Below are 25746 nucleotides of genomic sequence, written 5' to 3'. Positions count from 1 at the left end.
ACATATAAAGTAGAGGAAGATGGGCACGGATGTTAGCTCAGGGCCAGTCTTCCTCAGCAAAAAAAGAGGAGAATTGGCGGCAGATGTTAGCTCAGGGCTAATCTACCTCAAAAGAAGAAGAATATTTCTCCCAATATTCTAACAAAAGTCCAAGTCGATGGCTCTGTTTGGCTGACTTCTGGTCACACACTCATGCTGAACCAATCAATCTCTATGGCCAGGGAGATGTAGGCCCCTCATGGGCTGGGAAAGAGTCATAGGCGCCCCCCTGGATCTAGGAGATGGCATCAGTTCTACAGGGACTACAAGGATTGAGAGAGGAGCCCGGAAGATTCTTATAAAGAAAACCAAGCAAGGAGGATGGATGCTGGCTGTGCAACCCACTTCATCAACCCAGGAAGCAGACTGTTATTATCTCCATATATGGCTAAGACCACCTGTTCACCAAACCTGTTTCCTCTTCTTTCTGAGCACAGCTAGGCTACATTTCCCAGCATCCCTTGCAGTTAGATGTGGCCATGTGATTGAATTCTAACCAATGGAGTTTGAGGGGAAATGAGGGTCTGACCTCCTGGACTGGCTCATACACCCATCACCACCCTCCATGCTCTTTCTCCTTCCCCTGGCTTGATGCGGAGGAGTGTGGTGAGCTTAGAACCCTGTTGAAGATGGCAGAGCCACAAAACAGAGGGAGCCTGGGTCTCAGGATCACCACTCCACCAAGCAGAACACCTGCTTCAGACTCCAAGTAACTGAGAAATAAACTTCTATGATGCTTAAGTCCGTACACCTTTGGGGGTGACCTTGTTACAGCAGTTGGCTTGCCCTGACGGATAATTATAGAGGAGCAAGGTGAGGCTCAGAGGGGTGAAGTGCCTGGCCCAAGGCCACACAGCTTGTGAGCGGCAGAGCTCCGTTCAAAGCTGGGCCCATCTGACTCTTTCTAGTCACAGCCCTTTGGGTGCAAAAGATGGGAAATTGCTCAAACTGTAACAAATAAAGGCAGGTCTACGGAATGATCCAGAACTGTGTCCACTGGGACCTGAGAGCCAAGGGCAGGAGGACAGGAGAAGCTCTGAGGAGCCTGGCACCCTCAGGCAAGCTCTGTCTACGCCTCTCTCCCTCTCTGTCTCTCTGACACCACACGGTGTCTTGTCTGTTTCTTGCTTCGTGGGGATTTGGGTCCCCCTGCTGCACTCCCACTGCTGTACCCCAGATGCTGTGAACTCTGGTCCAGCGCCCACGGCCCTCCGGACACAGACTCTGGCTCAGCGCTTAAACTCTCAGCAGAGAGTGTGCTTGGCTCAGCTCGTCTGCGATGGCAGAGCGACTCCTGGGCCAGGGCCCTCTCCGGCCACTCAGCGTTTGGGGGCTGCCTCTCAGGTTTCCCTCTGCAGCCTCAAACACACAATCGCCTTAGTCACCTCCCCATGGTGACCTCCCAGCCCCCTCGCTCTCCACTTGGCCCCAGAATGCACTCCTTGACACCTCACCCTCCTCAGGCTGAACCCCTCCCTGGCCCAGCTACTGAAGCCAGAAACTGGGGGTTCACTGTGATCCACACTTTCCCTCACCCCTGAATGCGACCCCTCACAGGCCCTGTCCACCGCAGCCCCACTCTGCCCTGGGCCACACCTCCTCATTTTTCTTCAGGACAATTCAGCCTCTGCTCTCCTCTTTGATTCCTTCCCCACACAGCTTCCAGGGGGAAGCTTTTCTAGAAGGCAAATCTGACCCCATTTCTTCATTGCCTAAAAATCCTTCAGTACAAAGCCTAAGCCATTATATGGGCAGTTAAGGTTCTCAGTGTCCTAGCTTTGCCTCTCTCATCTACCCTCCTGATCCTTGAGCTCATGCTCTTTATGATCCATCCACTCTAAGGGATTGCATCACTGTTCCTGGCATACCTTCCACTCAGGCCGTTTTTTCTGCCTGCAACACCCTCTTCTTCATGTGTCCAAATCCTTCCAGGGATGACCTACCTTTCCCCGATGCTCCAGCCTGGCCCCCTCAGGTGAGGTGGGTAGGCACGCCCCCTGTCAGAGAGGTGGTAAGCTCTGCCACCATCTGTCTTGGCAGGAGTTAGAAAGAGCTGGGACCGGGTGCCAGGCCTGGAGCTCTCAGCACATGGTGGCCGGTAGGTGACGAGGATAGACCCGCCCTCTGGACAGCATCCCTGTGACCATGTCCCCCTGGCCAGAGCTGCTTGCCCAGGTGCAGACAGAGGGCACAATACGGGGCACACAAGCAACTAGACAGGTAGCTAGACCATGGAGCATTCTGTAGGATCCCGGAGGGATGCCCGGAAGTCGTCATGGGGGCAACCGAGCAGGTGGGCACGCTGACAGGTGTGTGAGCCTGCCAGGTGGAGGCCACAGTTGCTGGCAGCTGTCTGCCCTGCCTGGGGTGGTTTGGAGGCAGGGTGGGGTGGGGTGGGCCAGAGAAAAGGAACACAGGCCAGGCTGCCAGAGCAAACAGGGAGGCCTTCTGGCCCTACCTTCTAGCAAACACCAACTGACAGCTGAGGGCGGGGTGGAATGGGAGAGATTTAGGCTTAAGGTCCCTGGGGCTGGCAAAGGTGAGTCAGACCCCAGGATGTGTGTGTGGACCAGGGGAGTAGGGGTTCCCAGATGCTTGAATGCCTAGGGCTTCACGTCTCTGGGGGAGAGGTCTCTAGTGGGGAGCTATGGGGCTCTGTCCCCACCTAGCCTAAGATCTAAAATGTCAGGCTGGAAGGAGCCACAGACAGCAAAGCAGCATTCCCCTCCCTCCACAGCAGCAGGCTTGAGCCCAGCCGAGGCCTGGGAGTCAGCCTGGACGAGCCCTCAAAAGCAGCGAAGCGCCAGACCAGCCGGTCCTCACAGCCAATCCTCACTGTCTCTATGCTCAAGGAGCCCCAACCAAGGGGAGACAGAAGAGGAGGGCCACAGCCCTGTCCTGGGAGATCAGGAGCCGGGGGACTCATGGTGTGGCAGGGGGTCAGCAGCCAGGGGCCAGGCTGGAGGCTGGGGAGGTGTGTGGGGGGGTGGGGGGGGAGGCGGGCGTGCAGTGCAGGATCTAGGAAGGCCTTCTGGCTGCAGAGGCATATAGGGTTCCAGGTTTGGACAGCTCGCTGAGGGGCTCCATCCTGCCACCTACGATCCTGTGCAGCCAAGGAGGATCCCAGAGACTGAAGCTCTGGACAGCAGAGGCCAATTTGGTGGGGGATAAGATGGCGAGTGGGGTGCCTGGCTAGGTCTGTGAGCTGGAGGGGGAGCCGAGCAGTTTGTTCTCTTGGCCAGGCCCGTGGCGTCCGCTTTCCCACAGCTTGCTCCCCTGACCTGCGGCCCCTGCTCCTGGCACCCCTGGCGTGGCTGGAACTCTGGGAGCGCTGGAGTTGGGGTTCCTCTTTCCCTCCCCCTCCCTGGGCCTGGGCCTCTCTCCCTGGGGACCCTGGCCAGAGGCCTCCACTCAACCCTGACGCCTCTCTGGGGAGCCCCACCCCCGCCCTGCAGTCCCATTTCCTGCTGGGGTGCGGGTGTGAGTCTAAGGTAATAGACTGGTTTACTGTCTCATAAACTGGTTCATTGTTAGCAGTCTGGTTGCCATGAGGAATAACCGCTCATGGCTGGACGTTTGGAAAAGAATAAAAAAGCACAAACACCAAAAGAAGAAAGCGTCAAGTAATCTCCGGAGGAGGAGACATTTATTCTCAAGCTTTGAGTTCCCTCTTGACCCGGGGTCACACTCTGCAGAATCCGAGTTGGGGAATAGGAAGCCCTTCTATGGACACCTCCGTTTTGCAACCTCCCAGGACCCAGGAGGGCTCAAAGAAGGCGGCTCCGAGCCCCGCGCTCCGCAGCCCTGCCCGGGTCTCCGCCCTCGGGGGCGCCCCGAGCCCGGCGGACGGGGACCGAGGCCCTTCCAGGCCCACGTCCTCGGCGCCCCCAGGCTCGGCGCGCTCGCGCAGACGGCCTCAGTTCCTCCTTCTGCAGAATGGGCGGTCGGCCCGGCTCGGCGCCCCGGGGCGCTGCGGGGGCGGGGCGGCGGGCTCCGAGGGCGGCCGGAAGGGGTGTGAGTGCGGGGGCGGGCCCCGCGCCGCCCCGCCCCGGGGAGGGAGCCCGGGGCGCAGCATCCTGGCGCGGGTCTCGATCGCCGCCGCCACTGCCGTCGGGGAAGGCCCAGCGCGGACATGGCCTCGCGCGGCGCCCGCCCGCGCCCGAGCGCCCCGCGCCCCGCGCAGTAGCCCCGCGGAGAGGCGGCCTCGACGGCGCAGACGGCCGGGCGGGCGGCATGGAGGCGGCGCACCTGCTCCCCGCCGCCGACGTGCTGCGCCGCTTCTCGGTGACGGCCGAGGGCGGCCTGAGCCCGGAGCAGGTGACCGGCGCGCGGGAGCGCTATGGCCCCAACGGTGAGAGCGCGGGCCGGGCCGGACCGGGGAAGCGGGGACCGCGCGCCGCAGTCTCAGTTTCCCCTCCTGCACCGCGGCCGCAGAGCGGTCCTCCCTCCTCCCAGCTCTCGGCCCCCGCGGGCGGGCAGGAAGCGAGGGCTCCGGAAACCTCTGCAGATGCTCTTGGGGCACCCGGCGCGGCCGCGCGCGCGGCCACCTTCGCGGGGGGCGGGGGCGGGGGCGGGTTCCGGGTTCGGAGACCGGACGCCTGGCTCCCTCTCCCCGCTCTCCTTCCTCCAGGCCCAGGGACCTGTGCGGTCCTTCCGGGCTTCCCACCTCCACCCCGTTCCCATCCAGTCCTGCAAGCTTAGCCCACCCCATCGGCGGTCAGCGCTGGGTCCCCGCGCCGCCCTGCAACCCGCCCGCATCGTCGTGCAAGTGCACACACTGAGATGGCTGGCGAGGGACCAGCCAGGGACTCTGAGGCCCGGCCTCCCAGCTGGCCCCGAGGGTCTCCCGAAGGGCTCAAGAAAACTCCCAGAAGGTGCAGCTTGCAGCTGGCCGCCCTGGTGCCCCCACCCCCACCCCCACACCCAGGTCTTCCTCTTTCTGCAGCCTGGGGCGGATGTGGCTGGCGGGAGTCGGTGGGGGCTTTGAACTGCTGAGGCGGGAGACCCACCTCCCTGGGGGTGGCAGATTCAAGGCCTCACTCAGGGAGTTGCCTGGGGACGCCTTTCCCTCCTGGGTGACCTGGAGCAGTGCCTGCCCATCTCTGGGCAGGGAGGGAGGCTTCACGCTGTTGCTGTTTGGGTGGGAGAGGGATAATTTCTTCCTCATCTTCGAAGGAGTCCGGGATCCTCCATCTGCCAAAAGGCACAGCAAGTGCCGGGTACTGTCCAGATGTGGCCCTGGCCCATCTGAAGGCCCCCTGAGGGCGGAAGATGTAGGGATCCCCTCCCCAAGTGGCTTCCGGGCAGGACTTGCCACCCCCTGCGTCCACCCCCAGGGCACTGGGCAGAGTATTAGGGGTCCAGAAAGAAATGTCCGCTCCAGCCCTCACGTGCGCCCTGGACCTGCATCCCTTCAGGACTTGGGGCCTCACCCTTCGGGGTTCCCAGCCAGCTGGGGGAAGATGCTCTGGCCTGAGCGTCACTGCTCAGGGCTGGCTTGAAAATTACGAAAGAGCTGTCAGAAAGGGAGCTTCGGGTTTGCATTGGTTTATGACCACCACCTCTTATATAAATATTATCTTTCTGGAGCAGAAATCCTTTTTTAAAAAAATTAGTTGCTATATTTAGTTGAGCTGTGGGAGGAACTAGGAGATAAATATTATTGAATATCCCCTGTTAGTGACTTGGCAGGGAGGGTGTCATTGCTGCAGGAGAGCAGGGCGGCAGGGCCTGTCCCCCAGCCCTGGGGTGTGGGTGGGGGTCAGGGCAGCAGGTCTGGGCTTCCGCAGCCCCTCTGTGCTGCTGTGGCCTCCAGCCTGGGAGTCCTGATTCCCCAGGGAAGCTGGAGACCCAGCCCTTGGTTCTGCCTCCAGAATCACACAGATTCTGTCTTGTGTGACCGTGGCCAACACCCCTGTGCTTTCTGGCCTCCATGTCTTCATCAGTCCAGCAGAGGAGGGGCTGGTGGGAAGGAAGGAGTCCCCAGTTCTCCCCCATGTTGTTTTGTCTGGGTGAGGGGATTTTGGGTTCCCTGGCCACTGAGCATCTGTGCGAAGTGATGGATAAGGACGTTGGTGTGGTGTGTAGGTCCACAGAGAGGGGGATTTGTGTGGGCGAGGGTGGTAAGAAAGTTGGGGGGCTGCTGATGGGCTTGCCCAGTTCCTCTGTGCTTTGACAGCAGTCCTAATAAAAGCTCACATTCATGGAGCGCTCACCATGTGCCAGGCACTGTTCTTAGCACTTTTCATCTCTTATCTCCCTTCTTCCCCAAAACAACTCTATGAAAACAACTGTTGTCACCCCCATTTTACAGGGGAGGTAGCTGAGGCACCAGGAGGTTAGACAGCTTGCCCAAGGTCACACAGTAAGCGGTGGAGCTGGTCCTGGGTGCCCGCCCCTCCCCGGGCCTCGCTTTCCCTGTCTGAACAAGGGGGTCCCAGGTTCTGCAGGACCCGGGCCCCGGTGTTGGTGCCTGTGCTGGGAGTTGGGGTCAGCTGGGCAGGAGCTAGTCCAGCTCTGCCCCCAGTCCCCGTGGGCCCACGAGGGCTCTTCCCTCACGTCAAGATCAGCGTCTTCCTTAGGAAGCATTCCAGGGCTCTGGAAGTCATCAGGTGAGGAGAGGGGAGGCGGCTGCCCTTCCTGCCTCGTGCTCGCCCCGCCCAGCCCCGCCTGAGGAGGAGGCATGGGTCTCCTGCAGTCCATCCCGGCACAGCTTCTGGAGTGGAGCAGACGGGGTTTTGAACACTAGCTCTGCCCCATCATAGCTGTGTGATCGTGGATAAGCCACTTTGCCTCTCTGTGCCTCGGTTTCTTCCTCTGAAGTGAAGCTACCCTAGGATGCCTGTCCTAGGGTTGTTTGTGAGTGTAGTAGAAGAGGCTGGGCTGTGGTCCCCGGCAGAAGCTGGGGGGTGGGGTGGGCAGGACCTGCAGGTGGAGGGAACACCCCAGGGACTAGTGCCATCCCCACCCCAGGAGTCTACACACCTGCAAGGTCGTTAGCGTTAGTGCTGGAAACCACAAGGAAGTCATTTGCTTAAGTCCTGAAGTTTGCAAATTCTGACGGCAGAGAGAGGAAGGGAGGCAGGGGCTGGGGAGCCAGCCCTCCCGCCTTCTCGTCCTCTTCCCTCCTCAGCTGGGGGAGGGGACCTCAGCAGTACCTTCAGGAGTAAGCCAGCCTGAAGCCCCGAGACACACAAAACCCCTGGGGTAGGTGTGTCCTCCTCAGGCCCCACAGGGTGCTGAGCGCCTCTCCAGAGCCCGCCTTTCTCTGCAGCTCCCAGAGGGGCCCAGGACTCCGCTTCCTCGGGGGGCTTTCTGCATCCTTTTAGTTTATCTTTTGAATAAAAATGTGCACACGGTACAACATTTAGAAGATACAAAGGTGTACAGCAGAGTCTCCCCAGTCCTGTCCCCAACCCCCCACTCCCAGTGTCCCCAGCATCTTCTGTCTCCTTCCCAAAATACTCTAGGCACATACACATCTGTATCTGGGATCTATGACCTTTTTTACCTGAAAGGAGAGGATTGCGATGCCGTTTTGCCCCTGCTTTCCTCGTGACAATCACTCTTGGAGATGGTGCCATGTGGAGCATCCTTGGGCTTCCTAGTGGCTACGCAGGGTTTCACCATGCAGCTGTTCCAGCATTTCTTCACCCCGGCTTTTGATGGGTGCTTGAGTTGCTGTCACACACGGGTTACAAGGCATATCCTTGTCCCCACACTTGTGAAAATCACCAAAGGATAAATTCCTAGAAATGGAATTGCTGGGTCAAGGGTGTGTGTATTTTAAATATTGACAGCTGTTGCTGACTTGTTCTCCATAAAGTTGCACCAACGGACCCGCCAGTTTCCCCACCGCCTGTCCAGCACGGTGCGTTATCAGTCATTTTCATCTGTGCCAACCTGATAAGAAATTGTCCTCTCGTAGTTTTACCTTGCATTTCTCTGTTTACAAGTCAGGTTGGGCATTTTTGCATATGTTTAGGAGCCATTTCCGTGCGTCTGTGAAGGGGCTGCCCATCGCTTTTGCTGGACATGAGCCCAGGCACGGGGCAGGACTGGGTTGGGTATGTCCTGCCAAGTGGGCCAACACCTAAAGGCCCCTGGAGAGCCCCGTGATGTGGGGGTCAGGGGAGGTCCCAGGAGGTCTCCGGGGATGGTCTGTTCAGGGGAGGTGGAGCCTGCCTTCCTGGGCCTCAAGCTGCCCATCTGTGCAGCGGGTGCAAAGGCCCCAGGGCTGCCAGGTGGGAGGGACAGTCTGCATTTAGATTCCTGCTGGTGGAGTCTCGGCTGTGGCCTGATCTCCTGTCCTAGGCCCAGGCCCCCAGTGGCCGGTGGAAACCCACTGTGTGTCCCACGGAAACCAGGCCAAGAGCAGCAAGGCAAGGCAGGAGGAGGGGGTGAGAGCTGAATGGCCCAATTCGCTGGGTGGCCTGGGGCAGCTGGGGGCCCTCCTCAGTGGAGCAGAGATGGGACCCAGAGATCCCCCAAGGGCCTTGTGGGTGTGAAATGACTCTTCGATCTGAGGGGGTGTGGTTTGCCTGCAGAGTTTCAGAAGCTCTGGGTCTTCGAGGCTTCACCCTAGTTTTCTCGCCCTTGTTGGGCAGCCTTAGCACCCCCTCCCAGCATCAGGCCTGCTCCTGCAGAACCCCCTCACCCCTTGTACCAGGAGCTCCCTGTGGCGGGGTCAGGTCTGCCCGCGGCACGGCCGGGCACACACATGCTGAGCAAACCTTTTGCCGGGGTTTTCTGGTGCCCGATCAGCCGGGTAGACCATCGGCCCCTGCTTCCCCAGGCCCCCTGCAGAGCGAGGCCAGGCTGTCCACTCTGGATGGACCCTGGAGACCCAGGCAGGGCCAGGTGGGCTGGGCGGGGTCTGTGCAGCTGGGGCCTCTCCCTGAATCTGCAAGTGATGATTTAATAGCTTTGTAAATTTACCTTTGAGGAAGACCTTGGCAAGCACTTGCCTGCCTCTGCTGGAAGCAACATTTACAAGCCGAAATACCAGCTTCCAGCATAGTGAGAAGGAAGGAGTCCAGAGGGGGTTAGAGGAGCAGGTGGGCCGTGGAGCCTGGGGGCAGCCCTGGCCCTGCACCCCCTTCTCTGGACTCCCTGCTTGGGCTCCGGGCTGTGGGCCCAGGGCCCTGGCCTGAACCCTGGGGCAACTGAGTAAACAGTCCTGTGTGGAGCCAGGGATGACTCAGCCCTTCCCCACCCTGGAGGTGCTCCAGGCAGGTGGGGGCAGCCCCAGTACTGCTGACTCGGAAGAGAAGGGCAGTGTGATGGGGGCCAGGGGGCTTTCTGGGAAGCCTTCCGGGAAGGCTGGCCTTTAGATGAGGAAAGTGGGAAGGGTATGCTGCACAGAAGGAAGGGCCCAAGCAAAATCTTGGAGGAGAAAAAGCTTTAGCAAAACCAGGGGAGGTAGTGGCCATCCTGAGGCGTCTCACTTGGCTGGCAGACGGACAGACATATGTCTAAGATGTAGGAGTGATTCTGGAAGGGCAGGTTTGGGCAGATCCAGGAAGGCCTTGAAGGCCGTGCTAAGGTTGGTCTTTATTCTGCAGGCCGAGGAGAGCCACCGACGGTCCCTGAGCGGGGCGGGGACAGGCCATTCACTCCTTCACAAGTCTTTATTGAGCATCTGTCTACCATGTGCCGGGCACTGTTCCAAGTGCCGAGGACACTGCACTTACCAAATCCCACCGTCATGGACTTATGTTCTCAAAACTATTGTTACAGCCGGTGTTTATTGAGCACCCCCGTGTGCCAGGCGTGTTCTAAGCGCTTTATGCACAGCACGTCATTTAATCTTCATAGCAACCTTATGAAATAGTTACTCTTATTATCCCCATTTTGCAGATGGGGAAACTGAGGCACAGAGGGGATTGAGTGACTTGTCTGTAGCCACAGAAGTACCAAGATCTAGAGCAGGATTTGAACTCAAGCCCCCTGGACCAGATCCTTGCTCTAAGTCATGAAGCTTCTCTGATCACATCCCCTGTGGCCCCAGGATGCACAGGCTACCTCCCAGGCCAGCCCCACATCGGGCATCTGTGGGCAGGGGTCAGCTGGGAGAGGCCACCATGTGAGAGGCCCAGGGGTCCACCATTCCAGAAGAAGAGTGGGGGACTGCATGCCCTGGGCTAGCCCAGCCAGGATCTGGGAGGGAGCAGCACCTCCTGTTACCTGCAGGAGTTACTTTGCCTGTGCTGCCCGGTGGATGGCACCAGGAGGTGGGCAGGGCCCGGTTATTGTCCCCGTTTTACAAATGGGGCATCTGGCAGTGCTGAGGGCCCAATGCCACCATTTTAAGGGGAACTGGTCACCACCCCCACATGCAGCCTGGGGATAGCAAGTGGGAGCCAGCATCCTCCAGGGATGGCTGGGAAGTGGGGCTCTCCCAGCCCTGGGCCCCCTCCGTGGCCCTGGGACTCAGTCATGTGAGGGGAGAATTAGGTTGTCCAGAGTCTTGGCAGGACTGGAGTCTGAAGCAAACCAGGCCTGAGCAGGCAGGACCCAGTAACCCCCAAAATGCCCGCTCTAAGGACAGCAGAGCCTCTGGACAGGGATGACTTTGGCTGGTGGCTCTGGGGTCCCAAGAGAGGGGCCGGCCGGTGGATGGGGTGAGGGCATCCCGTCCAACAATCAGGACGTGGGACACCAAGTTTGTTCAGGTAACACCTTGGCTAGGGAAGGCAGGAGGACCGGGGTGGGAAGCCAGGACAGCTTAGGAGTCAGCGCAGGAGGTCCTGAGCAGGGGGTCGAGAGCCAGATGGCCTGAGCTCAAAACCCTTCCCTGCCGCTTCCCCGCTGTGGGACCGTGAGCTAGCTGCTCAACCTCTCTGTGCATCAGTTGTCTACTCTGTAAAATGGGAAGAATAATTGTATCCTCCTGTGCTCAGTTGTTTGAGAATCACAAGAGAGTAATGCACGCGAGGAGTTAGCATGGCCTCTGGCACGCTCAACACTAATAATTCTGCTGTGACTGGTCTACCTGTAGAGCGCCTTCTTGCGAGCTCGGCCCACAATGCCCTCCCCTTTATCTCTGGAGATAATGTAGGCAGGGCCTGGCGCACTGCTTGGTGCAAAGTAGGTGCTCCATACATGTGGCTCTTATTAATAATAATAATGACAATGATAATTCTCACAGCAGCCCTTCCGGGTGGGGGTGGGTACCCCATCTTCCAAATGAGGCTCAGGACCTCACAGCGAGCTGGCTGCTCAGGCAGGACTAGAAGTATGTGCGTGTGTAGTGCATGTGCAGGGATGGGCAGCGCATCCGCTGTGACCTCAGGGCTGGCTGAGCCTCCCCAGAGGCAGTGGGTGGGGGAGAAAGGGGAGGTAGAGGCCAGGTCTGGGGAGGAGTGGGTACCAGTCAGGATCGGCTGGGTGATGCTACAGTAACACCCTCAGATCTCAATGACTTCGGACAACAGAGGTCATTTCTTGCTCCCACCACACCCATGTCTGTCAGCGGCGGGTGGTCCGAGGGCTCTGTATCCCCTGCACTCTGTGACCCAGGTGCACAGAGCAGATGCCATCTCCCAGGTTGCTGGTGGCCGTAGCAGAGGGACAAAGAGCTCCCGACCTGCGCTGTCCAGGACGCAGCCGCTAGCCTCGTGTGGCTATTTAAATTTAAATTTAAACGAATGAAAGTTATTTAAAATTTAGCTACTCGGTCACACTAGCCACATTCCCAGTGCTCAGTAGCTACATATGGCGAGTGGCTGCTGTATCCGGCAGCATGGGGACACTCCCGTCATCACAGAAGGTTCTGCTGGACGTGCCCTTGAGTCTCCCACCAGCAGCTCAGCGCTCCAGCCTGAAACTGACACCTGTCCTTCTTTCCAAGACTCAGGGGCGGGCCAGGAAGTGCAGGCCTACTGTGTGCCCACAAGGTGGGGAGAATCAGGAGTGTTTGGGAAACAGCATAATGAGCACCACAGCGTGGATTCTGGGTCAGAGAGCAGAAGGGGAGACCAGGTGGAAGGGTAGAGAAAGGAGAACTTGGGAAATCAGACGAGGCAGGCAGAGGGCAGCGTGGGGGGCCTGGAGCTGGTGTGGGGGCCCTGTAAATGCTTCCCAACCCTAGGCCTTGCCCCTGCCCAGAAAAAATGCCCTGAGGAATAAGGTGGCCTGGGGCTGTGTGCCTGACTGAGGGAGGGGTGAGGGAGAGACAGCAGGAGATACTCAGGTGAGACTTAGAGGTGAACTCTCATTGGGCAGGAACCCTGCAGACAGCCACAGAAGTGGGGGGTTTAGGAGACTCCTGGGTAGAGCCCGGCAGAAGCCGGCTGATGAGGTTGGCGCTGTTCTGTCCGGGGGCTGGGGCATGGCCTGGGTGGCCTCCACGGGACCCTGCTCCGCTGGAGAACTGGCCCAGAAAGCAGGCCTGGCCCTCCACCCGCCTTTCCTGTTCGCTTCAGCTAAATAGATCAGAAGGAAAAAGTCTGTTTGATTTTAATCTCGACGCAGGACACTGGAGATTACATTTTCCACGGAAAATGTCAGCCGTTGCCTAAAATAGGACTTTGGAGAAAATGCTAGAAAGTGTATTTTTAGGTTATGTTTCCCTCCTGGATTCCTGTAGTCCAGTGGGCTGCTTGACACTCTCCACAGCTCAGCTGCCAGATGCAGACCCCGGAACTTCCCAGCAGGTGGTCTGGGAATTGCTCCCACGGGAAAAAGTGCCCGCGGGTACTTGAGCCAAAAACAGGTGGACAGGTGCAAGGCCCGTGTCAGGAAGCAGGAGGAGGAGGAGGAGGAAGGGAGAGCCAGCCTGGGGTGGGGCCTCAGAGGGGGCGTTGCTAACAAGCTCCCGGTGAGGCCAGGGCTGCTGGCCCAGAGAGTCCTCTGAGCACCCAGGGGCAAGAGGAGGCAGGGCTCAGCTAGGCCCCTTCGAGGAGCGCCTCAGACAGGCCCCAGCAGGGCCTGAGCTCGGCCCTCGGAGGGAGAAGCCCACGGGAGTCTCCACTCTGGGCCCAGCTCCTACCCCTTCCCACAGACCCACACAGACACGCCTACTTGCTGTGTGACCCGTTCAAGCCGCTTCACCACTCTGAACCTCAGTTCTTGCACTTGTGAAACGGGTGGAGTTCCTGCCCTGCCTCCCCTTGAGGCTGGTGGGAAGGTTCAGAGACTTCAGGTACTCAGGCAGCCAGCTCCGCCGGGAACAAAGGATGCTTTGGGAAACGTAGGGGGTAAAAACGGAGCCCAGAAAGTGAGGGCAGGGCCTGGTGGTGTTTGGAAACATTGTTCTTCAAAACGCCCTGTGGTCTCAGCCTGGGCGCGCGGGTGGGGCTGGGGGATCATCAGCGAGCTTGCCTGGAGTGCAGGGCTGGGAGGGGATGGGCTGAGATTGTGCCAGGGTTCCTCACTGCCTGCCATGCCGGCTGCTGGGGTCATGTCCAGGGGAAGCCCCCGGGCTGGGTGGGGCTCAGAGGTCTGGCCCTGCTGCCCACCAAGTCCTGGGGGTCCTGAAGGAGCAGGTATGTCAGAGGCAGCCCGAGCCAATGTTCTCAACTGGAGGGAGGGGCTACCTTGCCATGGGGGTGGGGGACATTGAACAGGACTGAGCCCTCAAGGGGAGCTGTGAGAACTAGTGTGTCACCTCGGGGGTCCCTTCTCTTCTCCAGGCCTCAGTCCCCCCGTGTGCAGTGAGGGAGGGGCTGGACTGGAGGGGCTGGAAGGGGCCTCCTGGCCCTGGTCTTGTCCCGAGGTGAGCCAGGCCACACCAGACCTTCCTCAGCCCCAGTGGGGTGGAGGTGGGGTGGAAGCATCTGGGCTCAGACCATCCGTTCTGTGACTGCAGAGAGCAGTGGGGACATGTCTAGAGCATTGTGGTGGTCCGGGTGGGCACAGTGGGGAGGGGCTCCCAGACTCCTCCAGGGCATAACCCAGCCGTCTCTTGTCTCCTCATGGCTCCTGTGGCTGCCTGGATCCTGCAGAGCTCCCGACCGAGGAAGGTGAGGCTCGGGCAGGGCGGGCTGTGACATCTCTGGGCCATTCACTGTCAGGTTGTGTCCTCCCCTCCCCAAAAGAGTGGGGCTTTGCTGAGCCCACCAGCATCACCCACCTGTGCCTCTCAGAACCTCAGGCTCTCCCTCTTCGAGCAGGAGGGAGGGAGTGGGCCGGGTGGTCTCCGAGGCCGTCCCAGCACTGGATGGGGGCAGGTCGGTTGAGCAGGGCCCTGGCCTCACACGCTGCTCCTGTTCCCAGGAAAGTCCCTGTGGGAGCTGGTGCTGGAGCAGTTTGACGATCTCCTGGTGCGCATCCTGATGCTGGCCGCCCTGGTTTCCTTCGTAAGTAGGGCCCCGCCCGCCACAGCCCCCATCCCACCGTGTCAGGCAGCCTGGAGGGGAGAACCAGGTTGGGGCAGGGCTCAGAGGCCCAGGCTCTGGACCACAGGGCTGTCCCCTCAGCTCTGGGCGTCCCTGGGCCCCCACCTGCCCCCTGCCCTGCTCAGCCTTCAGCTTCCCTTGCCAGGACCCTTGCAGCCGCCCACTGGACTCCCGGTTCCCCTCTGTCCCCTCCAGCCCATCTCACACCCCAACTGTCAGAGGGAGCTTGCAAAAGCACCAGTCTGACCCGCCCCTCCTGTCCTGGCGCAGGGTTTCCCAACCTCAGCACGATTGACGTTTTGGACCAGCTGATTCTTTGTTGGGGGAGCTGGCCCATGCCCTGGGGAACATTTAGTGGCATCCCTGGCCTCTACCCACCAGATGCCAGTGGCGCTCCCCAGTTGTGACAATCCACAGTCTCCAGATGTTGCCAAATGTCCCGGGGCCCCGGGTGGCAAAGTCGCCCCTGTTGGGAGCCCTCAGAAGACTTCGGGCCTTAACCTCTGGCAGCCTCCTCATGGCTGCGGCTTCCCTTTCCTGTCCCCCGTCCCCACTGCCTGGACCCCTGCTGGACCTGCAGGGCCATGGGGCCGGGCTGGAGCAGTGGGGAGGGGGACAGTGGTTGTCTTCAGTGGCTGAGCAGCAGAGATCCAAGGGTACTGCCGGGAAATGGCCACCCTGAGGGTGGACACGGGGCCTGGCGGGGAGACCTCATCTTGGTGACGTGGAGTTCGGGGCAGCAGGGGTGCTGGTGGGACCGACTCTTTTTCTCCAGCCAGCAGGGGCCCAGCTAGCTGTGTCTGGCCCTCCTGGCCACTGTCCTTGTGGAAGCTTAATAAGAGTCCTTGAGGACCCTTACAGAGAAAAAAAGTCCATCCATGCAGGTGCCTAAAACAGCTAAGCCCAGAGGGTGCTGGTACCCCTCCACGGTACGGACGGACACACTGAGGCCCACGGAGGGGAGTGACAAGTACCCACTCAGGCAAGAGGTGGGAATGGGACCTGACCTGGGTCTCCTGCCTCCAGGCCTGGGCTCTGGCTGGACTCATGTTCCTCTGGCGGGGGGACCCGGAGCGTGAGCCTGAGCGGGACCACCTGGGCTTGTTAAAACATGGGCTGCTGGGCCCCACCCCAGAGTTCCTGGCTCAGGAGGTCTGGGAAGTTCCCTGAGACTCGCATTTCTGACAAGTTCCCAGGTGCTGCTACTGCTGCAGATCTGGGTCCCACCCTCGGAGAACGGCAGCCAGGCCGGCAGTGAGGCCTCCAGCCAGCAGCTGTGCAACCGCCCCATGTCCCTGAAAGTTGGCTGGTGGGACGTGGGCTGTGGCGGTCACTCCCTGCAGAGGCTGGGTGTCCTAAGCTCCGGCCTTCTCCGAGCCGCCCTCTCCGAGCCCAGGGCTTCCCAGAGATGCGTCCTCCAAAGCAGGGGAGCAGGCAGGAGCCCTAGGCGACAAAGGAAATGGTGAGCAGACCCTGGCCCACAGCATGGCCACATCTCACCAACTGTGATCCCGGCAGGTCCTGGCCTGGTTCGAGGAGGGCGAGGAGACCACGACAGCCTTCGTGGAGCCCCTGGTCATCGTGCTGATCCTCGTGGCCAATGCGATCGTGGGCGTGTGGCAGGTGGGAGGCACGGGTGTGGGGCCGGGCCCCGGGGTCTCCTGGCTGCTAGATGTGACCTCCACCTGGTGCTAGAGTCCCTGTAGGTCTTATGGCTTCCAGCTCCAGCCCAGGCCCCAAGGGTATCACTCCAAGGGGTGGCCTTGCAGGGGCCATCAGGAGGGACCACCTGCCTCATGTTCTGCAGGAACGCAATGCCGAGAGCGCCATCGAGGCCCTGAAGGAGTATGAGCCTGAGATGGGCAAGGTGGTCCGCTCAGACCGCACAGGCGTGCAGAGGATCCGTGCCCGGGACATCGTCCCCGGAGACATTGTGGAAGTGGCTGGTATGTTGGGGCCCTCCTCCTTTTATTATGTGACACTGGCGAGCCTGTCCCTCTCTGTGCGGCCATCTTTCTGGCTGTATGTACAGAAGAGTGGCTGGCAGATCCCTCCAAAGCTCTTTGGCCAAAACCCTGTTGGACAGATAAGGAGACCTCAGCCCGATCTGCCTGAGGGACCACAGCTCAGGCCCCTGCCTCCCAGCCTCTCAGAGGGTTCCTAGGAGCCCTCCTGGCCTTCCTGGGGGTCACGCCCAGAGCCACACTCAGCCAAGCCATTCTCCCTCCACAGTGGGAGACAAAGTGCCTGCCGACCTCCGCCTCATCGAGATCAAGTCCACAACGCTGAGAGTGGACCAGTCCATCCTGACGGGTGAGGCCCAGGGGTCGGGGCCGAGTGGGATCCGGGCCAGGGGATGGGGGTGTCTTCACAGGGGGCGTCTCATTTCTCTTTCCACGACTAGGTGAATCCGTGTCCGTGACCAAGCACACGGATGCCATTCCTGATCCCAGAGCTGTGAACCAGGACAAGAAGAACATGCTGTTTTCTGTAAGTCCCTGGGATGGCTGGGGCCTTTTTCTGGACAATTGATAATGAAAATAATAACATTTAGATTAATCAAAGCCCTACAGGAAAGAACTTTGTCAATTATTGACAATACATACAAATTTATGGTAATAATAATAGCTTGTGTTTACTGAAGGCTGTGTGTGTGGCACTGTTCTAAGCCCTTTACATGTATTAATTTATTTAATCCTCACAAATCCTTTGAAATAAGCACTCCTGTTATCTGCATTTTCCAGCAAGGAAACAGGCACAGAGAGGTTAAGTAAGTAGCCCAAGGTCACACAGCCAGTGAATGGCAGAGCTGGGATGTGAACTCAGATATTCTGACTCCAGAGCTTTTCCTCTTATCTGCTAGGCTTATCCTGCCTTGATCTGGATAGGAGCAGAGCTTGCCTCTATCACTCAACAGCAAATCCTCTGGAGGGAAGAGGATTGCCAAAGTGGTGGAGGGTGGCAGGAACAGTCCATTTCTTGGACACGAAAGCCGACCCCTGAGGCAAGATGCCAGTCCCTCCTGCCTCTTTTCAGGCAGAGTGATGGGTTCAGCCCTGGTGGGAGCGCTCTGCCCCTGTGGCCTCAGAGGGTCTTAACCAGTGATGCTCACAGGCTGCCCAGAAAGAGCCTGAAGCTGAGCACGGAGGCCACAAGGACAGGTCAGGCCAGTTGGCAGTGGCCCAGAGCACCAAGTTATAAGGGGCTGGAAGACCTCCTGGAAGGGAACAGAAACGGAGACAGTAAGGAGGGCGCCCTGTGTGCTCAGGCATCCGCGGCTGGACTGAGAAGCTTTCTGAGGAGGATGCTCTGGCCAGCTGCAGGTCGCTTGCCTAGCTGAGGGGCCTGCAAGTGGGCGGCAGGAGCTGCATGGCGCAGGGCAGAAGAGGAGAAGCTGGGGCTGCCACCGGCACCCACCTCCTCTCCAGCCCAGGCACGGGGCACCTGTCTGCAGGGGTATTAGCCTTCTCGGAGCAGCCGTGTCTTGGGCCTCTGTTGGACCATTTCACAGAAGAGGACATGGAGCCTCAAGGCTGGCCGGCCCCTCCACCAGGACTTAGGGATTTTCCCGGGGCTGTGGGAATGGATGGACTTAAGCTCAAGTGTTCTGGATTCTTCAGTAAATATTTACGGACTGTGTACCTGGGATCACAGGCAGCCACGCAGGAGTGTTGGTTGTTTATGACTCGCATTTTAATGGGTTGGTGCTGTGCTGTGCTGGTTGATCATATCGTCCGTATTGGCCTGGTGCCTCCTCTGTGCCAGGCCCCATGCTAGGCACTGGGGATATGGTGCTGGACCAAGTCCCTGACTTTACGCAGCTGACACTGTCCTGGGGATGAGAGCAATAACCCAGCACTCCATAGCTGCATAAGTCTGGGAGCACTAAGTAACACGGAGAAAAAGAAAGCCGAGTAGTGGGTTAAGAGCCCTACCCAGGCCTGAAGGAGTCAGGGGTCCTGGGCCCCAGCCGGGGTGCTAAGCAGCCCTTCCCTGTCCCTCCCTCGGCCAGGGCACCAACATTGCATCGGGCAAGGCGTTGGGCGTGGTAGTGGCCACGGGCCTGCACACGGAACTGGGTAAGATCCGGAGCCAGATGGCAGCGGTGGAGCCGGAGCGGACGCCCCTGCAGAACAAGCTGGATGAGTTTGGGCGGCAGCTGTCCCGTGCCATCTCCGTGATCTGCGTGGCTGTGTGGGTCATCAACATCGGCCACTTTGCTGACCCGGCCCATGGTGGCTCCTGGCTCCGTGGTGCCGTCTACTACTTCAAGATTGCCGTGGCCCTGGCTGTGGCTGCCATCCCCGAGGGCCTCCCAGCTGTCATCACTACATGCCTGGCACTGGGCACCCGGCGGATGGCACGCAAGAACGCCATTGTGCGGAGTCTGCCCTCTGTGGAGACCCTGGGCTGTACCTCGGTCATCTGCTCCGACAAGACGGGCACGCTCACCACCAATCAGATGTCTGTGTGTCGGGTGAGTGGCCACGGCCAGCTTGAGGTTCCACTGGTGTTGCTGTGTGATGCTCAGCAGGTTAGGCGTCGTCTCTGGGCTGGGGATGGAGGAGAGAACCTGTGGGCCACCTCATGGTGGGGAGCAGATTCAGGTTTTCATGGGACAGAGCAGCAAAGACTGGCTGGACATGTGTCACTAGGACCCTTGTGTCACTGTAGGGCCCCGGTAGGTCACTGCTCATTTATGAACCTCGGTTTCCTCATCTGAAGTTCGGGTGTGCAAGCCCTTCCATAAAGGACACGGGAGAGGGTCAAGTACAGCCTTGGCATCTGAGGGAGCTGGGCCTGGTCAAGGTGCTGTCCTGCTTCACCATGACTCTGCAGTCGATGCCTGTCACCAGATATGCCGGCTCCAGTGACCTGGGAAGGGCCAGAGCAGGAATTATTCATTCCCTGGCACCCGATCCCAGATCCCGGGCGTGCTGCCCAAATGCCCCAGGGATTCTGGCTGAGATTCCAGCAGGCCCATGGGGCAGAGGGATGGGTGGGGAGATGGTGAAGCTTGTGGGTTTCCCACCCCTCCCGGGCTCCCCCGTCACTCTTCTCCGTGTTCCCATCATCTGCCCTCTGGCCCTTAGAAACCCAGGCTCTGTATCTAAGACCTTGAAGACCCACAGAAGCCCATCCAAGGCTGCCACAGGGGAGGGGGCAGTGGCATGCTTTGCTGCCTGCAGCCCCTGACCTGCTAAACGTTGCAAATATTCAACTTCATTTGAATGGAGTAATCCTTGACTGAAAAGAAGATTGGGAAAACACAGTGTAGGGAAGCTGTAGAGAGGCCTTCCACGCTGGATGATGGGCTGAGAAACTGGGCTTCTCAGGGGTTGTGCTGGCTGGAGGGCTGCCCCCAGGGCAGGTAGGAGAGCACAAAGGAAGGGCCATTTATGGAGCCGCGGCCAGGTGCTGGGCTGACCATCGGCTTGGGAGTGTGCAGCAAGGCAGTTTCCAGGAAGCAAGAACTGTCTCCCTGGCAGAGCTGGCAGACAGACCAGGAAACGGGCTACCCTGGGAGGGGTGAGCCTCCTGTCCCTGAGGTACACAGGTGGGGGCCACGTGACCCAGCAGGCCCTGCGGGCAGGAGGGCACTCTCTGGGGACACCTTTGAGCAGGAGGGGTGTGTGCCTCAGAGCAGGGTGTGGGTTTCATCCCTTGGGGACCAGGAATTCATCCCCTTGGAGGGAAAGGAGGGGCAGCTGGACTCTGGTCCCACTTTCTCCCCATATTACCAGTGGAGAAACTGAGGCTCAGGTGCTCAGCTAGAGATCACACAAGGAGATGGTTAAGGACCCAGGCTTCCCACCCCAGTTCAGGGCTCTGTCAAGCTGGGAGCTGCCCCAGGACATTGAAGAATCTGCCGTAAACTCCTCAGGGGTCCAGAGCAAATGGACAAGCCCGAGCTGGACACACCTGGGCAGAGCAGAGGCCCGCCTCAGCCTGGACTCTGTACTCACACAGCACCGCTCAGACCCTGGGGGAGGGGAGGCCGGGGGCTCCTCTGCGGGCCCACAGGACCCCACCCTGGGGTCAGGCTTTATCAGACTGGCTGCCCGGGAGGAGGGAGGCGCGGCCCCGCCTGAGCGTGCCCATGCGCTCCCCAGATGTTCGTGGTAGCCGAGGCCGAAGCGGGCTCCTGCCGTTTGCACGAGTTCACCATCTCGGGTACCACGTACGCCCCTGAGGGCGAAGTGTGAGTGCTGGGCGCAGGGGCGCGGGTGGGCGGGGCTCCCTGGTGGGCGGGGCTGCCCGGACGGCTCTGAGCGTTGTCGGTGGACCAGACTTCCTGGGGGCGGGACAAGAGGCTGGGTTCCTCCCAGGGGTGGGGTCAAGGCCCCTGAATTTGCCGCCGGGTCTTGCAGGAGGCAGGCGGAGCAGCGTGTGCGCTGTGGACAGTTCGACGGGCTGGTGGAGCTGGCGACCATCTGTGCCCTGTGCAACGACTCGGCGCTGGACTACAACGAGGTGGGCCCCGACTCCTTTTCCTTGCGTCCCTTTGCAGTATCCTGGGTATCCAGGCGCCCAGGACAGACCCTTCTCTCAGAGTCTCATGGCTCCCAGGTTGACCGTCCTTGCCCCATTGGGGTGCCACATTCCAGGAGAACTGCCACCCCCGCACACCCTCCCCTGCCACTCCTTCCTCACACTGGCTTCGGAACCCTGCCCGGGGCTCTTGGGCTGTGGGGGACTGTAATGTAAAGGGCTGAAGGGCCGGGGGTGCCTGGGGGAAGAGATTTGGGGCGCAGGTCTAGGGGTCTGTTTAAAGGAGAAGGCACAGCCTAGAAAAGGCTCACAGATCATAAGCACCTGATGTGAGGTAGCCACTGAGTGCCCTTCCCTGTGGCTGGAGCAGTGGAATGGAGCGTGCTGGAAGATGCTTCTGCCCGAGAGGAAGGACTTGGCTAGGTCAAGTCAGGTCCCATGCCAAGCTGAGGGCAGTAGATAGCCCCTAAAGGGTTTTGAGCAGAGGAGAGACGTGGTCAGATTTGCATTTACGAAAGATCACCCAGGCTTCTGTGTGGAGGACAGGACAGACAGGGCAAGCCTGGAGCCAGAGAGCCCTGTGTGGTCATCCGGGTTAAGTCCTGGCTGGAGCCCCAGGGAGAGGGGAGAAGGCATGGGTTGAAGAGAGATTTGGGAGCCGAAATCCTGGGACTTGGTGACTGGTTAGGTGAAAGAGAAGGAGACGGTTAGGGTAGCTGCTGTCCTGGCTGGGACTGTCCCTGGAGTGGCAAATATAGGAAGAGGGGAGGTGGCCTGAGGGTACCCAAGGTAAAAAGTGTAACAGGCAGCAATTGGACATGTGGGCTTGGAGCCCATGAGACAGGTCGCAGCTAGGCTGGGCACGGGCAGTGGTGAGCATGTGAGACGTGGTAGAGGCATGGGTCTGTGAGCCTCAGGGAGAGAAGGTGGGAGGGAAAGACCAGGGCCCAGACAGCACGGTTTAGAAAGAGGAATCTGGGGGCCGGCCCGGTGGCGCAGCGGTTTAGTGCGCACGTTCTGCTTCGGCAGCCCCGGGGTTCGTGAGTTCGGCTCCTAGAAGCAGACATGGCACTGCTTGGTAAGCCATGCTGTGGCAGGCGTCCCACATATAAAGTAGAGGAAGATGGGCATGTATGTTAGCTCAGGGCCAGTCTTCCTCTGCAAAAAGAGGAGGATTGACAGCAGATGTTAGCTCAGGGCTAATCTTCCTCAAAGAAAAAAAAAAGAAAGAAAGAGGAATCTGGTGAAGGAGGCTGATGCGGAGCAGGCAGAGAACGAGGCGGAGGACAGGGAGAGTGTGTGGCCATCGATGTCAGGGGAAAAGGGAGGGTCGGATCGGAAGGTGAGCATCAGTACCAGACACTGCTCAGACCCCAGGTCAGCTGGGCTGGTGCAAAGGCAGTTACAGGTAACTCCGGCAAAGGGAGCCCAGGGGGCAGGGAGTGAGTGGGAGGCGAGGCTGGGGGGCCCGTGGGGGCTGCCCTGCCCCTCATTCCCTGTACCTTGGGCCCCACCAGGCCAAGGGTGTGTATGAGAAGGTGGGAGAGGCCACGGAGACAGCCCTGACTTGCCTGGTGGAGAAGATGAACGTGTTCGACACCGACCTGCAGGCCCTGTCGCGGGTGGAGCGAGCCAGCGCCTGCAACATGGTGAGCAGGCCGGGGGGCTCAGGCCACAGGCCACGCGGCTGGGGCTCCTGGGGCATCCAGAGAAGGGAGAGAGGAGAAGGAAGCCCTGGGAAGCTTCTGGGGAGAGGAAGGCTGTCAGACTCTAGTTAGACCTGGCTAGGGAGAAAAGAAAGGAAAAGGCCGAGTGTGGGCAAGGACTGGAGCTGGGGAGGGCACAGCATGGTCAGGAAATAGCAACTTGGCATTTCTGGGGCAGGAGAGGGAGATGCAGGCCTTGAATGCCAGGGTCAGAGGAGGACAGACATTGTCCCACAGGGAGCAAGCAACACTTCCCGGGCCTGAGCAGCTGGGGAGAAGGCAGCGGGAGTGGCTGGCTCTGCCCCGCCCTCCCTAACCCACCTGGGCCCTGCAGGTCATCAAGCAGTTGATGCGGAAGGAGTTCACCTTGGAGTTCTCCCGAGACCGGAAGTCCATGTCGGTGTACTGCACACCCACCCGCCCTGGCCTGGCGGCCGAGGGCAGCAAGATGTTCGTGAAGGTGGGGCCTGCCTGACCGGCCTGGGACGCATGCACTCCTGGGGTCCCTGGGGCACCTGCAGCCGGAGACGGCAGCTGTGGGAGGTGTGAGACTAAGGGAGGGGTGCGGCCCACTGTGAAAGCGATGAATCCAGAGCGAGGGTGGGCAGCCTGCCGTGGAGAACTGGGAGCAGGCTCCAGGCTTGGGGGAGGTAAAGCCAGGGCCAGCCACCGAGGCCTGCCCCTCACCGTGGTCCCAGCTCTGGGCTGAGAGGCACCTTGGGGTCCCCCATGTTCCTCCGTGGGCCTCGGTCTCCCCATCTGAGCGTCAGGGTCAGGCTGGAAGGTCTCAGAAGCCCTTTTGCCTCTGAGGAGGGGTGGGGGGGTGTCGGGGTGGTTGGTGCCCATCTTTGGTGCTTTCTGTTTTGGAAACCGAGTCCCAGGGAGGGAAGGAACCAGCTCCCGTCCAGACCTGCCCACAGCACCGCCTGTCGCTGCTTTTGAACCTGAAGTAGGAGTCACAGACCTAACTTCACCCCACAGTGGAGGTTTTAGCCCCTTTGGAAATGAAAAGGCTTGAGGGTCAACCTGTCACCGCCAAGCCCACCCTCCCAGAGCCACACCCACCATACCCTCAGCATGGCTGTATTTCTGGTCCGGGCAGAGCTCAGCCTGCCTCCCACTGCTGAGCGCCCTACAGAATTGGGATCCTGGTAGCACCAGGCTGGTGTGGGGAGGGTGCCACCTCATGGGTGGCTGTGATCTGCCCCCTGTTCCCTTTGGGTTTTCTCACAGTGGGACCCACTTGGTTCCCACTCTGGGCTTTCCAAGAATGGATTCTGGCATTCATTGTGTGTCCCCTTGGGTGGCCTTTCCCTGTGTCTCAGTTTTCTCCATTGGGCAGGAGGGTGGGGAGGAGTGCTGACTGATAGACTTCCCTCCCCTCTCCCCCACGCTGCAGGGGGCCCCTGAGAGTGTGATCGAGCGCTGCAGCTCAGTCCGCGTGGGGAGCCACACAGTGCCCCTGAACGCCACCTCTAGGGAGCAGATCCTGGCCAAGATCCGCGACTGGGGCTCAGGCTCGGACACGCTGCGCTGCCTGGCGCTGGCCACCCGAGATGCACCCCCAAGGAAGGAGGACATGCAGCTGGACGACTGCAGCAAGTTTGTGGAGTACGAGGTGGGTGCTGGGGCAGGGCGCCAGGGCTGGGAGCCGGGGGTCTACCTGCAGCGGCTGGGCAGGTAGCCGGTTGAGGATGGGCCCGGCCCCACCTGTACCTGCCCCCTCCTACAGACGGACCTGACTTTCGTGGGCTGCGTGGGCATGCTGGACCCTCCGAGGCCCGAGGTGGCTGCCTGCATCACACGCTGCTACCGGGCGGGCATCCGTGTGGTCATGATCACAGGGGACAACAAAGGCACAGCTGTGGCCATCTGTCGCCGGCTTGGCATCTTCGAGGAGACGGAGGACGTGACGGGCAAGGCCTTCACGGGCCGCGAATTTGATGACCTCAGCCCGGAGCAGCAACGCCACGCCTGCCGCACGGCCCGCTGCTTCGCCCGTGTGGAACCTGCACACAAGTCCCGAATCGTGGAGAACCTCCAGTCCTTTAACGAGATCACTGCCATGGTGAGGCCACAGGACGGGAGGCTGGGTGAGGAGTTGGCTGGGGGGCACTTGCCACAGGGCTTGGAAAGACCAACCCGTGTACCCTGCCTCCGCTTCATTCTTATTTTTTCCAATATTTTATTACAAAAAATTTTAAACACAGAATCTGAGATAATTTTATAGTGAACGCCTGTATGTCCACCATGTGGATTCTCCAGGAACATTTTGTTATATTTGCTTTATCGCATGCCTTTCCATCTGTCCATCCTTAATCCACCTTTTCTTAAATGCACTTCAGAGTGCCTTGCAGACGTCAGTACACTTCACCCTCACATACTTTAGGATGCATACGCCAGAGAGCAGTATTTGTGGTTCTGTTTTTACTCTTTGAGGTAAAACTTGCTTGTCATGAAACGCACAAGTCTGAAGCGTACCATTCAGTTGATGAGTTTTGATAAACGCACATGCCTATGTCAGGCAAGCCCTTGGTGAGATAGAGGACGTCACCATCAACCCGTGAAGTTCCCTCCTGCCGCTGCCTCCCCAGCAGGCCCCTCTCCCCCAGCAGGCAACCGCCCATCCTATTGTTTTTCACTGTGGATTGGTTTTGCCTGTCCTAGATTTTCCTGTGAATGGAATCATAGAGCATCTACTCTTTTGTGTCTGGTTTCTTTCTTCTGAGATTTATCCCTGTCGTTGCAGTATCAGTAGATGGTTGTGTTTTTATTGTTAAGTAGCAATCCCCTGTGTGACTATACCACAGTTTGTTTATTTGTTCACTTTTGGATGGACATTTGGTTTGGGCTCAGTTTTTGTTCTGTGTCATTCTTGATGATCTGATCCTTGACCTTGACCTCACCTTTGTCCTGGCCTCTGTTGCTCTCCAGTCCTTTACCTTGAACTTAATCCTGACCTGTGGCCCAGCCTTGACCTGGATGCTGAGCTAGGCACCAACCTTGACCTGACTACAACTGTAACCTGGTGTTTGACCTTATTTTTGACCTTCTGTCGGCATGATCCCTGACCTTGATCTTGACTATCTTAATCTGATTCTTTACTTTGAGCTCAACCTAATATGGGTCCAGTCTTGACTTGGACTCTGACCTGATCCTTGACGTTGACC

General features: G+C 59.4%; 1 protein-coding gene across 5 annotated transcripts in view; it reads left to right on the top strand.

Moving 5' to 3' along the window:
- The first annotated feature begins 4084 nt into the window (after positions 1-4084).
- Positions 4085-25746, top strand: part of ATP2A3 (ATPase sarcoplasmic/endoplasmic reticulum Ca2+ transporting 3) — a 34474-nt gene continuing 12812 nt past the window's right edge. For all 5 annotated transcript variants that reach the window (XR_011523172.1, XM_070560912.1, XM_070560911.1 and 2 more), the window contains exons 1-14: positions 4085-4390; positions 13986-14003; positions 14257-14339; positions 15897-16001; positions 16186-16324; positions 16611-16691; positions 16783-16868; positions 18391-18855; positions 20492-20580; positions 20750-20852; positions 22388-22519; positions 22911-23036; positions 23976-24194; positions 24309-24644. Coding sequence is in view for 4 of the 5 variants with exons in the window: in XM_070560912.1 (XP_070417013.1) it covers positions 4273-4390; positions 13986-14003; positions 14257-14339; positions 15897-16001; positions 16186-16324; positions 16611-16691; positions 16783-16868; positions 18391-18855; positions 20492-20580; positions 20750-20852; positions 22388-22519; positions 22911-23036; positions 23976-24194; positions 24309-24644 (2100 nt within the window). In the remaining variant the exon portion in view is untranslated. The remainder of the gene's footprint in view (positions 4391-13985; positions 14004-14256; positions 14340-15896; positions 16002-16185; positions 16325-16610; positions 16692-16782; positions 16869-18390; positions 18856-20491; positions 20581-20749; positions 20853-22387; positions 22520-22910; positions 23037-23975; positions 24195-24308; positions 24645-25746) is intronic.

Source organism: Equus przewalskii, chromosome 10, assembly GCF_037783145.1.
Source record: "Equus przewalskii isolate Varuska chromosome 10, EquPr2, whole genome shotgun sequence".
In the NCBI taxonomy this organism is placed as follows: Eukaryota; Metazoa; Chordata; class Mammalia; order Perissodactyla; family Equidae; genus Equus; species Equus przewalskii.
This window is presented reverse-complemented; position numbering and strand designations above follow the sequence as displayed.